Source organism: Rutidosis leptorrhynchoides, chromosome 3 (assembly GCF_046630445.1).
Source record: "Rutidosis leptorrhynchoides isolate AG116_Rl617_1_P2 chromosome 3, CSIRO_AGI_Rlap_v1, whole genome shotgun sequence".
Lineage (NCBI taxonomy): Eukaryota > Viridiplantae > Streptophyta > Magnoliopsida > Asterales > Asteraceae > Rutidosis > Rutidosis leptorrhynchoides.
In genome coordinates this window covers 454542803-454557686 of record NC_092335.1, presented here as the reverse complement: position 1 = coordinate 454557686, position 14884 = coordinate 454542803, and the positions used below count along the sequence as shown (strand labels likewise).

At 35.5% G+C, this 14884-nt stretch overlaps 1 protein-coding gene and 1 long non-coding RNA gene across 4 annotated transcripts; both read right to left on the bottom strand.

Moving 5' to 3' along the window:
- Window positions 1-2938: 2938 nt before the first annotated feature.
- On the bottom strand, window positions 2939-3931 carry LOC139901568 (uncharacterized). Its single transcript, XM_071884263.1, has one exon. The coding sequence runs from the start codon at window positions 3929-3931 to the stop codon at window positions 2939-2941; it is 993 nt and encodes a 330-aa protein (XP_071740364.1).
- A 2243-nt stretch (window positions 3932-6174) lies between these two features.
- On the bottom strand, window positions 6175-9424 carry LOC139897994 (uncharacterized). 3 transcript variants are annotated; one of them, XR_011776838.1, is made up of 5 exons: window positions 9256-9424; window positions 8242-8474; window positions 7696-7761; window positions 6750-6898; window positions 6175-6664 (listed from the first exon to the last, which is right to left on the bottom strand). It is a non-coding gene; the product is annotated as an uncharacterized lncRNA (long non-coding RNA). The 3 variants fall into 3 exon arrangements; XR_011776836.1 differs by having other exon boundaries at window positions 6175-6898; XR_011776837.1 differs by having other exon boundaries at window positions 6175-6895.
- Between the last annotated feature and the right edge of the window lie 5460 nt (window positions 9425-14884).

The following is a 14884-nucleotide window of genomic DNA, read 5'->3' as shown; positions in this document are numbered from 1 at the left end:
ACCCTGGTGGCTGGTGCATATATACAGTCTCTATAAGCTGTCCATGAAGGAAGGCATTTTTGACATCTAGCTGATGGACAGGACAATGTCTAGAAACTGCCAAACTGAGAACAGTACGTATCGATGCCGGTTTAAAAACCGGGCTAAAAGTCTCATCACAATCAATGCCAACCTGCTGACTACGACCGTTAGCAACGAGTTGAGCCTTATACCTGCTCAAATTACCGTCTGCATTGAACTTGTGCTTAAAAAGCCACATGGAGCGAACTATGTTCGTGTCCGATGGGCGGGGCACAAGAGTCCAAGTACTGTTGTTAATTAAAGCATTATATTCATCAGTCATAGCTTGTTTCCAGTTAGAGTCTGTAAGAGCTTCGGAATAAGTACGAGGTACAGGTGATATGAAAACCGTGTGAAGATTGAGACGTTGTACAGGTTTGGTGGTACCAAGGCGTGTACGAGTGATCATGGGGTGGGTAGAGGTAGTGGATGATGTAGCCATAGTACGAGGAGGCTTTGTCTCGGTAGGATGAGGCTGTGTCTCCGTAGGTGAACGTGTAGGGGTGGTAGCCTCAGCAGGAGGAGGCTGAGTCTCTGGGGCTGGTGTGACGTCGGTAGCCTCAGTAGGAGGAGGCTGCGGCTCCGTGGTAGATGTAGGAAATGGTGGTCTTGGGCTCGAAAGGTGAAAGGATCGGGAAAATAGACTCGGTCGAGGATCAAGGAAGTCATAGGAGGGTGGCTGAGTGGGTGTCATAGAGCCGAAAGGGAATGATGTCTCGTCGAAGGTAACATGACGAGAGAGGATGATTTGGTTGGTGGTGAGGTCCAAACAGCGGTAACCCCAATGATTAGAGGGGTACCCAAGGAAGATGCAGGGAGTAGAGCGTGGGGCTAGTTTGTGAGTGGTGGGAAGATGAGGGTAACAGAGGCATCCGAAGACGCGGAGTGTGGTGTAGTCGGGTTTTTGTTTGTATAAACGAGAGTGAGGGATCTCGTGGTTAATTGCAGAGGAGGGAAGGATATTGAGGAGATATGCCGCCATATGGAGAGCTTCTTCCCAGTAAGTGGGTGGAAGGTGAGCCTGAAAGAGAAGTGTGCGGATGAGATTATTAATGGTGCGGAACATGCGTCCAGACTTCCCGTTTTGCTGAGAAGTGTAAGGACAAGAGAAGCGGAATTGAATGCCGTTAGATTGGAGGAGTTGATGAAAAGCATTGTTATCAAATTCACCCCCATTATCGCATTGAAAAGCTTTGATTTCTTGGTTGAATTGAGTGCGTACAAAAGCGCGAAAATTGATAAATGTTTTAAATGCGTCAGATTTATTGCGTAACGGAAAAACTCATACATAATGTGAATAATGATCAAGAAAGATAATATAATATTTGAAACCACTTAAACTAGAAATAGGAGAAGTCCATAAATCTGAATGAATAATATCAAACGTAGCGTTAACATTAGAACTAGAAACAGAAAAAGGTAGACGCACATGCTTGCCATGCTGACATGCATGGCAAAGAACGGGGGACGAAGATTTATTACAAATAATATCTTTATTAGAAAGGAGTCTTCGAAAAACATCATGGCCGGGATGTCCGAGACGCTGATGCCATGTAACCGGACTGGTGATAAGAGCCTGCTGAGATGAGTGAGAGGTGGGTGATGTAAGTGGGTAAAGATCCCCGGTGCTATCACATCGGAGAAGCAGACGACGAGTTAGATAATCTTTAACAGAGAAACCAAAATGATCAAATTTAATTGAAACTAGATTATCACGGGTAAATTGACGAACAGATATGAGGTTTTTAACGATGTTAGGGGTTACAAGTACATTATTCAAATGTAACGGGCGGTGAACATTGGGTAACAAGCTATGACCTATGTTAATGAAGGGAATGGTGTTCCCGTTACCAACGGCTACTGATGAATATTTGCAATTATTAAAAACAGTACTAAGATTACTAACACATGAGGTAAGATGTGAAGACGCACCCGTGTCCATGTGCCACCCAGCAGCACCGTAATCCTGAAGAGTCTCATGAGTCTGTGTTTGTGGATTAACCGTAAAGGATCTAAGAGAAGCGGGCTGAGCTGTGTAAAAACATTGGGCCTGCTGTTGGGCCTGAGTAATTTCTAACTGGGCTATAATTTTCTGGTTGGCTTTAATGATGTTCCAAAGTTGGGCCTCTATGTTCGTGGACCAACTATTGTCGGTATTCGACAACATGGGATTATACATAGTCGCATAAATTTGTGATTAAATTGCCGTCAATATATATGAATGTTTATAGTACATGTAGACTGATGTAATGAAAACACAAAAATAAAAATAATAGTAATAATTGCAATTGAGGAATGAAGTAAATCAATTTATTGATATTGCTTGTTGATTTTGCTAGAAGTCAAAAATCACCGATCGGTGGGGTAAAAAAGATAATCAAGTAGCAATAGGTGGCGAGTATAGCTATAGGTATAGATTGAATAAAGAAACATACGGTGGAAAAAAAAAATCAAAAGAAGTAAATAGGATATGTATCGGCAGCCGACCGAAAGAATTAATTGGAAAAAAAATGTTTATGGGTAGGTGTGATCTTCAGATAGATTAAAAATAAACAAAAGTAATATGGAGTAGTAATGATACCATGTTAATTAACATAAACGTAATGTATTATTGAATGATTTGCAGTACATGAGAAGTGAGCATAAATAGCCTCAAACCCTAATAAACACTAGAGGGCTAAGCCCAATAAGTATAATATATGGACTATAATAGAGTGTAATTAATATGGGCTAACAATCAAGTCCCAATCAGAAAATTACAAAAAGTGTATTGTGTTATTGTCTGAACTGATGAAGTTAAGAACATAATGTGCTAAAAGCTGCTCTGCACGATTAATGCTTTTATACTGTCTTCCGTGCAACGTGTTGCGTCCTGTTTTCAATGTCCCCACATTTTAGGTGGTTTGAAGTATCCGTTCACATCGTTTCTGCTAAATAACTGCCTTGATGATTCCCCTCTGACAAAATTCCCTTGAGCTTCATAAACAACTGATCTTTCTCTAGCTGGACCCACATATTCAGAATTTATCACTGCTACACCGTTTGGGGTTGGGAAACGTAGTTCTGCATGTGGTGTGGAAGTAATTGCTCCAAACTTGCGAAGAATCCGCCTTCCAAATAATGCATTCAATCTTGATCTGCCATCAAGAACTGTAAAATCCACAATTTCTGTTCGAACCAAAGGATGTGTTCCCAATGTTACGTCCAGCTTCACCTTACCAACTGCCTTCATAGACTCTCCTGTGATACCAGCAATCTTCAAATTTGTATAACGAAGTCTATCCTTCACGCTGAACGGATAGTCTCTGAAGCAATGCAAATAAAGGATATCTGCTTCGCTACCCGTGTCAGTATAAATTTTGCTGATGTTTCTGTTTGCAATGACAGCTGAAATAACCACAGGCTCCTCTGATAGTCTCCAAATTGGAATGGTGTGAAATATGATTGGAGCATACATCCATTGTTCCGTTATGCGCTCTCCGTCTGCATCATTTTCATCCACCGTGTTCGATATGACATTGATGTGTTTCTCAGGAGTTAGGTCCCTCTCATCTTTCCTCTCTTCTCTTCTGTTCCAGTTATTTCGTCCACCGTGACGAACTTTTCCTTGCCATGCAAAACGCTTGTTTGGGTCATTTCTCCGATATTGTTTTCCTGGTAACAGATGGTTTAGCTCCCCGGCTTTGATCTTTGCAATGATCTCTCTCATTAGTGACTTGCAATTGTCAGTGTCATGTCCATATGCTTCATGAAAGTCACACCACTTGTCACTCTGTGGTCCTTGACGTTCTTCCATTGGTGGTGGAGGATGAAAGGTTTCCTTAATGGGTTCTGTAAACAAGATTTCTCTTGGAGTTTTGGTTAAAGCCATGATAAGTGGATGTCTGTCCAATGGCTTTCAATGATGATAGTTGTCATTTGGATGATTATTCCCCCTCCAACCGTGTTGTTGTTTCTAGTAATTGTTATCATACCCCTGTTGCCTATGGTAGTTGTCATTCCTATTCCGCTCTCCGCCTTGCGGTCTGTAATTTCTTTGATAATTATCCACTCTTGGATATCCCATCTCTCCTGCTCTTAAGTGTTTCTGAGCAATACCCAACACCCAATGCAATGTTTTTGGAATATCATAACGCAAAGCATGAATTAATCGTGCAAAACGTCGCTGATCGAGACAAAATATGAATCCTGAAACGAGCTGAGACTCTGGTATGTCTGGTATCTTCTGACATTCAATGGTATAACGCTTCATGAAATCACTCAGTGATTCATTGTGGTGCATTGTTATCTCATGTGCGTCAAGATGTGACAACGTGCAGCTTCTCAAGCTTTGATATTGCATCACAAATTTTTCCCTTAAATCAAGGAAACTGGTAATACTCCTTGGTGGCAAACTAGCAAACCACTCTCTTGCCATTTTCTGCAGTACCATTGAAAACATATTGCATGCAGTTTCATCTTCCTAATGCTGTAACCTCATAACACCTTCAAACATTGTGAGAAAGTCTTCTGGATCTGTTGTACCATCATAAACACCGATAGATGAAATTCCCAAATTTCTTGGCAATGGATAATCGGCAATTCTAGGGATAAAACATTGTGTTGATTCTGCCATTCCTGATGGTTTGATAACTTCATCTCCAGTAATCAAAGGAAACAAATTATCCACATCCGTTGCACGGATGGTTGGTTGTGCTAATTTCTGCTTAAATCGTGATGGTGCCGTCTTGGTCAAAAATTCCATCCAGTAACTTTCCTGCCATCTCCTCAGTCATAAAGAACTGCTCATCTTCTTCTCCAATATTCCAATCATCTTCAACAAAACCTTCATCACTATGTTGATTTTCAGTATCATCAACCAAAGTATTCAACTGATTGAATAACTTGTACAATTGTGATTTGGAAATTGATTTCCCTTTGTTGTTGTGCTTAACACTGACATCAGATGTCCTCTTGAAAGAAACATTGTGTGTTCCTCGCCTGGCTTTCCACATTCCTGCATTAGAACTTCCCATCAATGGTTTCCTGACTCGTGGTATTGTTTCATGAACTTGATCGTCTGCTGCATCAGTATGTAAATGATCGTCTTCTTCAATTGAAGTTTCACCAAGAGTTAACCGATCCACTGGTATGTTCTCAATGATGTTTTCATCAATTGGCTCAAGTACTGCTCTTGATGAGGTTGTTTCGGTTGCCTTCGTGCTCTTGGTGGTTTTGGTGGTATTTGAGACGGGTGGCGCCATCTGTTGGTACGATTTTCTGTGTAGCGGCTGTAAGGTACCAGTACAGAAAAGTAGCTGCTTAGCGTGTGGCGTATACTGTTGATTGTTGTTTGCTCTCGAGAAATAATCTTTGCAGACCCGGAACACAGATGTTTGATCTGTGGGGTGGCCTCAATCAATCTGTGGATCAATCTGTAATTGATCCGTATAGCGTATTGCTGCTAAGCGGCTGATATGTTTTAGAGTGAAGAAGAACTGTGTGAGAGAGAAAAGTGTACTTCTCTCTGACTGAAGTTCAGATCAGAATCCTGTGAAATGTGGTGACCCAGGGGGTCTATTTATAGGCGTAGAATGTCCAAAATTCTCGGGATACACGTGTCAATAGCTGATTAATTCTGTTGTGAGAAGTATCCGGAAGGTCAGTGGCGTATGTTGACGTGGCTGCGTGCCGTTCACGCGCTGAGTTAAAGGGTTTAAGCATAGAAGCTACCTGCAGGGCTTACGCTTGGCGCTGGGCGGCCTGCCAAATGTTGGACGGCAATTACTGAAAACTGCTGAATTTGTTATGTTTTTTGTGTTGTCTGATCCATTTTTCTGTACAAAAATGGTGTTTTTATGCGTGTATCCCCTAGGATACACCATTACTTCTCAAAGATGGTTTTCCCTGAGAATACCAAATATAGATTTAGCTTTGACCTTCACTACCAATGAACCATATATAATGAATCCCTTACTAAGCTGCATGGCATTATTTCATGGTATTTTAGATAGCGAAAATATTGTAATTAAAACCTTTCTTGTAAATATCATTGTAAGTTGCACAGATACTTGCATCTTTCAAGAAGCACATACATCACCCAAGCCCAAATGGGTTATACAAGATGGAATGTAATAACAATAAAGACCCGTGAAATCACGGGTTTATTCAAAAAATATTTATAAAATACATTCCTTAAGTTACAGATTACTTGCATGACCCAAACTGGAAGTCATAACATCAGTTAGACAACAAAACTAAAATGACTTAGATGATGACCAGATGCATGCATATATGACCAACAACTTCTCGAAGTCTGCAAGAATCTCAAAGAGCTCTAGGATTTAAGCCATTGGTTCTAATCCAACATACCCTTTTTCGATCTATTGGAGATCCATTTAAAATATTTCAAAGGAGTATCAGCGAGTACTACCGGACTGCTCTGATTACCCTTTCCGAAAACCACCTCATTTCTATTCCGCCAAATCATGTAGCGCTTGACCCATATAACTGTTCTTGCGTTATTCCGAACTCGAAGCTCCACTTCAATCTTTAAAAATTTCATCTATACTTAGACTCGATATATTTGGAATGGCCAACCATCCCGCCCTCAATTTCCATTGCCCTTTTACAGAAATAAATTGGAGTGATCTAGTCTTTCAATATCATCATCACAAAAACGGGACATCTAACCGAGTTAATGTCCATACCTTTTTTATCAAGCTATGTACAAACCAGAAGCTTTCTCTTTTTTGCTCGCCATACGAAATTCCACCTTTTTGCGGAGTAAGATTATTTAGAACTGTTTTATTTTTCAGCATCACCCCTTGCTTCTAAATGGGTCAATATTGACACCCTGCTGCAAATGTTGTTAAATTACTTAGAAGCGAAAGGAAGAACAAATAGAAACAATATTTTAAGAAATGAATCAATCTAAATGGTCTAAATGGGCTTATCAAACGAAATTTTAACCAAGTCAAATCTAATTTTAGTACAGACAGATAATCAGAAACAATGATTTAGTAAATTGGTCAAGCTCACAAGATCTAATTATGACTAAAACAATGTTAATCACCGTTCGGATTTAATAACGCGCATACTATACTCACCAAATACAGCAACAATATTCACCACCCTCATTACCTTTAATAGAAAATGTAGAAAAAGTAAACTCACATACTTCTTTATATATAGTCATGGACTACCACCAATTACAATCAACACCCAGTACAACCACAAACTACAACCAACATCTACACATTACCCACACTATTATAGCATAATTTCTTCTTTGATATCCCAATATTATACATAAAAAATGTATGCAGCAATAATAAAAAAATATAAAGCTTTAGCACCAATTCAGCTAAGCTAAAAATAAGCTATTCAGCAACTATGACACGTCCCATTGTCTCACATGCCCATATCATATTTCGAATATTCAAATCCAATCAAAACAATATATAAAGAATCGAAACACACTTTTTGCATGTGCTTCATTAATAAAATCAGGTCAACTAAACTATTATTCGCACCCAAACCTAATTGAACCATAACAGAAACTGCTTTCTAAGAAATGTAACTTCTATCCACTAAAGATGATGTTTAGGAACTTGTTCACACATGGAACAAATGAAATAATAGGCAGGAACTTACTTGTTGATTTTGTATCACAAATGCTTCTTCTAGTGTAGCATGAGTGTCTTTGTAGCACTGTCAAGTCTTTTTTGAAATTCAGATTAGTGTACTGTAAATTGACTTACCATGAGTCCCTAAAGATCTAAGCATAATTCAATACCAACTTTGACAAAATCAAAGCAAAAAGTTCATAACTAACAGAAGATACTTAAAGCGTTCAACAAACACTAATCGAAAACGTGTACACCGAATACCAAAAAAACTCAAACTCACACTCACCAATCGAAAACGTGTTCAACAAACACTAATCGCATAGAACATACTTTAAAAAACTCAAACTCACCAACGGGCATTTGGCCCAGCGGTATCGTGGTGGCCCTCCAACCAAGAGGTTGAGGGTTCAAGTCCCACTTGGGACATATTCGTGGTTGTAAATATTCGTGTTAATGGTGTGTGTTTGCCTTTCAAAAAAAAAAAAACTCAAACTCAATATATCCTTAACCATCAACCTATGGTAGTACATAAGTGACAGGAAGCTGCTCTAATTTAGAATGTAAAATATACCTCAAGCTTGCAGGGGCTAGCTGTTAACACATTCCATCTTTTAAAGTTGATCTTTAACACGTCAAAAAGAGCTATAAAGAAACCAGCAGTAGATCCATCTATTAAGCAATACATATATACCTAGCTTGAAAACGTGGATATACTTGGGTTTTGATGATGATATATTCTTTAAGCTTTTGATACAAATCTTTAGATCACCATTATTAACTGTTTCTTAGATGTCATTGTATACGCTGCACATTTTATAAGTCAAGATTCAAAAAGTATAACATAAGAGTATGGATGTCATTATGTATATACAGAAAAAATGATCAAATAAGCACGATAAGCATGAAATCTTTACTTCCCTTTATAAAAAACAGTTAATCATTGCGATTATCTTTTTTAAGAAAAGCAAAAATACTATGAAGAGACCAACATAGATATAAGATAAGGATAAGTAAGAAAGAACTTATTTAAAAACACAAAGTTGCATATTCAACAAAAGAACTAAAAACATGAAAACCGCACCTTAAATGTTATGTAGCAATCCATACATAAATAATAGACTTAATAAACAATAGACTAAAGGATTGCCACATGAAACTTCAATTCTTAATGTGTAATTGATATTCAACAAAAGAACTACAAACATGAAATAAACATGTGAAATAAGTAAATGGGTCAAAATTACCATATGTGACGAAATATGTACAACCTACACATCTATGAGTGTGTTATAACCTTGTCATTCTTTAGCACTAAAAGCTAACAAATATAGACCAATTTTCATGCTTATGATTGTCAAATGTTAAGGATACAGAACATCTATTGCTTTAACTATGCATACTATTATAACATTTTGTCACCGACTGAAACATTATAGTACAATGTAGATTGCCTTTCAAAAAAAATAAAAAATAAAAAATAGTACAATGTATATTTAATATCAGCCTTAAAAAGAATTCATTCATCCTCTAAGTTACTTCATCTTTTTATAACCTTTTTATCTGCAACACGAACAGATAAGCGCACCTTTAGAGTAAGGTTAAGAAAATCGAGACTGTCCTTCCTCCTGTCATCATCGTTATGTGAAGTCTAAATATATATAGTAGAAGTTGAATTAATTAATTATATGATCAAGAAGATTGATGAATTTGAATCAGAGATGAGGAAGATGAGATAAATATGGAGAAATACAGAAATATTACTCTTCCGTAAATTGAAGCTTTCAGGTTCTGCCTTTTAAAAAAATAACTCACCTTAATAGTAATTTCCCTTAATAAATAGATGAATTGAGGATTTTCTTAAGTACTAACAGAAGAACAGAGGAAACAATGAACTCAATATACGAACCTGAAAATCAACCCGTGGATTCCCCTTTGCCATAGCCGATGTGATACAGTCAAGAACATAACTAAAATTCGGGTTTTGAATCATGTACATGTTACGATGTTTTGATTCCCTAATTTCTCATTTGAAAGGGTTACGCTCCATTATCAACTGGTTCGAATTCGTTAATCGATAATAGCTGTAATAAACAAACACAAACCTGTAGTCTAATCGATTTGATCCAATATTACTTGAGGCTGCTGATTGATATCCTTGAACCCAAAATTAATCTTTTCACTGAATCGAGCAACAAAGAAATCTGAGAGGATGAGGCAGACATGTTTTGCGGAATGAAAGACGTTCTTCGGATGGGAAGCAGAATCCTAGAAGAAATGGTGTATTGGATGGTGTATTGGAGATCCGATAGAATTGATTTAAATGGGATGGATATTAGATTAAAATAAACTGTCAAAAGTTTAGGATGGTAGCATACTGTGCTGCTCCATCAGATTTCATGCACGACCCTCGGGAGCAACACATGCATGTAGAAACATTTAGGATTTAAAAATATATTTAGCAGACATAAAAACAAATAGTCTTTAATCGTCAACATGTAGATCTTTAAGTCACATCTTCTTTAAAGACATGGTCCGCAGATCTTCAGACAAAAACATCTTAAAAAACAAACGGCACCTAACAACCTATGTATTATTCCTATTTAAGACTTTCATATCATCATTCATAGGTTGTGCCCAGTTCTTGTCTTTAGATGCCTCCAAGTATGATTTAGGTTCTTGTTCTTTATTTAAACTAGTGACAAAACACTAATTTTCAGAATCAAGTTTAGAGTAATCTAAGTAATTGTAAAGACCATACTTTACTCTGTTATCAAGGACATATTCATGTAATTTAAAAGGTAAAGTTGTTCTTCTACTTGTTCTACTTAAATTTTCAGTGACTTCTGATTTATACATCAGAAGAAGTGCCCATCAGGGAAAACATCTTGTCCAACTTGTATTCCTTCATGGAACGCAAGAGGTCACACAGGCTGTGATCATGGCTAGATGGTAGTTATTACGTTATCGGTGTTTCAAGATCTGTTTGATTCTATTTAGGAAACGATGTGTCATCTTCTTCTCCATTGCCCAAGATAATTTGGGGCGAACCATTTAGATGGTGGAGAATAATGGATTATTCGAGCTACTTTGGAGTACTTTTCTTACGATTGGTTTATGGCTATAGTTCTTCACATCAAACGTTAAATGTTTCTTCGGGCCCTGCCAGCAAAGCTTTGTCTCTCAACTCAAGCGCATATATGGATGTCCCAGCCCTGGTTATTGATTAGAGGATGTTGTCTACGTGGTTGACTTGGCTTGTATTGCTTTGGTCCCTTCTATTTAGTAAATACTAGTGTACGAACCCTCGTTTCGCGTCGGGGGTTCGGTTTTCAATGTATTTTATTGCGTTTAGGTTGTAAAATTATTTCGTAGCTAGCGATGATGTCGTTGAAGCGCAACTCGAGTCGAACTAAAATGTATAACCCGTGAAAGATTTAAATGTTATTTTAAATTAACAATATATGTGCATTTCCGTGTTTCGCTATGGAATTGTCGACTTTTAAAAATTTAACACAAAATCAACGTGTATGAAAAGTACCCCAAATATTTATCTTTTTTTAAAAAGCGTCCGTTTTGCATATAGCTAGTGACATTGTGTTCCTAAAATTATTTCGAGTTTAACGATGGTGTCGGAAAAATTTGATTCGTTGCGAGCGAGAAGATATGGCCCGTTGAATATTTGGGTGAAGTTTATTTAAGATTTTTTATGAAAATGATAATTTGACACTTTACTCCTTGTATTAGGGGTTGATTTGATTTTTTGGAGAAAGTGTAAGGGGTTTTGTTGTGCAAATGAAATTTAGTTAAGTTAAAAAAAAAATCGAAAATTCCCTTAGGCACTATTCATTAGCCCTCTCTCTTTTACATATAGGTATAATATAATTATAGAATAGAATTAGTTTGTGTTTGATCTGATGTTTTGAAGTTTGAGCTTCTATTATGTTTATGTTTACAAATTTTACGATTTCTCAACGTAGCAAAATTTTCTTTCTTGTGCACTATTTTGTAACTCTGCATCATCGTCTTTAGGATGGTTAAAAATGGTGTTTTTTATATATTTAATTTCTTGTTTTGTGCCAAAATAATAATAATAATAATAATAATAATAATAATAATAATAATAATAATAATAATATCTATATAGTTATATAAAACTCTAAAATGATGATGTCATCATTAAGCTAATTACCCTTTAATTTTTATAATGATCATGTCATAATTTTATATTAATTTAATTAAAAAAATAATACGAAATCTTTTATAAAAAGAAATACTAATCTCTCATAAATTGTAAAATCTTTTACAGAACACCTAAATTTTAAAGCATATTGTACAACTTTTATATAATAATTGTATTTTAATTTTCTAAAAAAATTTAAAAGGCATTTATTATTATTATTATTATTATTATTATTATTATTACTATTAAAAATATAAATACTCAACTTTGAGTGAACTTTATTATTATTTACTTTTAATATAATAATTATAATTATAATTATAATTATTATATTATTAAGATTCAAATATGGATTTTTTTACGAAATTAATTACGTCACATATGTATGCGAAAATACATGTTTCTATATATTTGTAAAAACAACGACAAATTTCTTAGTCAAACGGGTTATTAAAATAAATGACTTTAGCATTTACATTCACTTTATATTAAATTGTTTCGTTTAAACTAACCGTGATTTTACGGGTTTAATAGTTAATTAAATAAAAAGATAGGCACACATCTATAAAGGCTCCTTTTAAAGCCCATGTACAGGTATCTACTCCGGGCTTTGAGTCAACATTTATTTTAGAAGGTTCCATAAAAAAAAGTATCCCTTCCTCACATAAAGCATGAGGATTAAATCCAAGGTGTCAGCCCCACAACCCTTAACTCTATCCGTACGCCACGTGTCATCAGTCTCTGCTTTTCTTATTTTTTTTTTTTAAAAAAAAAAACACTAAAAATACGGATTTCCATCCATAACCCATTCCTAAATCATCAAATCCCATCTAGGTTTTTCATCTCCTTCCACCTCAATACTGCAATTTTCGCCCAAATCGGTTTCCAAATAGATTTCGCCGCAACAGCCAATTAATTCGCTACAATTTTACGAACCGAATGCTATCAATTTTGTAAACTATGTCCGCTATACTTTAACTCGTCGGAATCATCTCCGGTTACTAGATCTGTTTGCATATGACGACCATCTAAATCAGGTTTATGGATGATTCAAGGTTGTTTCGTCGAATTGATTCGACATCGCATCGATGTTTTAGGGATGATTCAAGGTTGTTTCATCGAATTGATTCAGGTTTCTAAAAAGGGCATAGGGTATGGTTCATCGATGAAACAGAAACTTGATTTCTGTTTATAAAAAGGCATGAGGTATGTTTCTTTTATTTGATTTCGGGTTTATAATCAAGGGGAGTTATGGATGTTTTATCGTTGATTCAGGGTAATTTCTGCGAATTGATTCAGTTGGTTTACGGTTTCATTGTTTAATAAGCTTTGTTTGATTTTAACGAATGCTTTGATTGAATGGAAACAAAAAATGCACTCTAAGTGTTTTTTTAAATGCTTAAAAGTAGGTGAGTATGTGAATAGATATTTGCCAGACATTAAAGATTGTTAACATACTACTTCTCCTGCAATTTATGTTTTACGTTTTTCTTTATCATACCAACATGGAAATAATAAAATGGGGAGTCATGGATATCGTTTGAGAAATATTCCTACCGCGCTGGTGTTTTCAAACTATTTGTTTCTAATAGTTCTGGATGTTATCTAGATGGGATTAGAAGAACGGATTCGATTTTTTAAGTGTTTAAAGTGTTTTAAATTTCATATTTATTATTGTTTCTAATGCTACTTTAGTTTACCAATATGAGATCAATAGAGCAGATTAAATTGCTCAATGACATGTTCATCGTTAGTATTTCGTACGGGTTTATGTACTTTCTGATACCTCTCTAATTGCGTCTTCATTCATTTTTTTCTTTTGCAGCTTGCCATGCTTATGCATCTAACTCAAGTCATGCCTTTAAAAGCAGTTCTCAGTATCAAAGTAAATAGTCAAATACTCATAACACCTATGAACGAAGGTATTATTTATATAATTGAACTGTATATTGATTTATTGGGTTTTAAATTTGCTTACATAAATATGTATAATGGTAAGTGGTTGATATTGTTATCTCTGTCAAGTTACATTTTTGAGTTTATATCTCGAGGTACTTTAACATGTATAAAAAAAGTTTGGCATAGTAGTTTTAGTTTTCGGTTTTAATGGTTTTTATGTTTGCTATGTATGAAGTTGGAATGTTATATGGCTAATGATGATGTCATGGGTTGCAAAATGGGATTCAAAGTTTGTGGATTTTTAGTATTTTTGAAGTTATTTTGTGTGTCTTTGTGCAGTTTAGATGTTGAAAGTGATGATGAAGATATATTTTTTCACCCTTACTAATTGTAAAATGGTAATCATAATTATTCTCCTATAGTCCTATGAATACTACAAACTGATGATCATTGCAAATTAGAGCTGCAATGATCAGTTCAAACATAAACAACCCTGTTTTGTCATGTGTTATTATGGTAGCTCGTGTTTATGTTCATCAAATTAGTTTAAGCCTTGATGTTGTTTATGTTGTTAAGACTTGTGTTATCTTTAATCACATATATTTATGCTAAACCACTATCAATGTAAGTTTTTACTTTTAATTTTACTTTTACTTCAAAGTTTGAAAGATGATGATAAAGTTTGAAAGATGATGTTAAAAAAGATGAGGATAACGAAGACACTTTCATCATGCAACGGTTCAATGTAAGTTTTTACTTCAAAATTTATACCTCTATATTTTAGTTGAACAAATTTATTATTTATGTTATTTTTTTCAAAAAGTAAAAGTAAGATCTTGGCATCAAAGTTTTAAGAGGATAGTGATTATAATGAAATATTGTAAATTAGAGTATGTGAACTGGCCTGTGGTTTTTGAAGTGTATAGATGATTATTAGTTTAGGTTCTTTATTTGGCGTTTGAATCGTAATTTCGATTCCATTCGTATATCAACGTCAATGCAGTTCTACTTCTATTTTAAGGTTCAGTTTATATTTCAATTTTTGTACAATCAGTCCAAGGTGAACCGGAGCCGTACTAATGATGACCAATTTATTTTCATCATTAATGATTATATATATATAGAATAGATACAT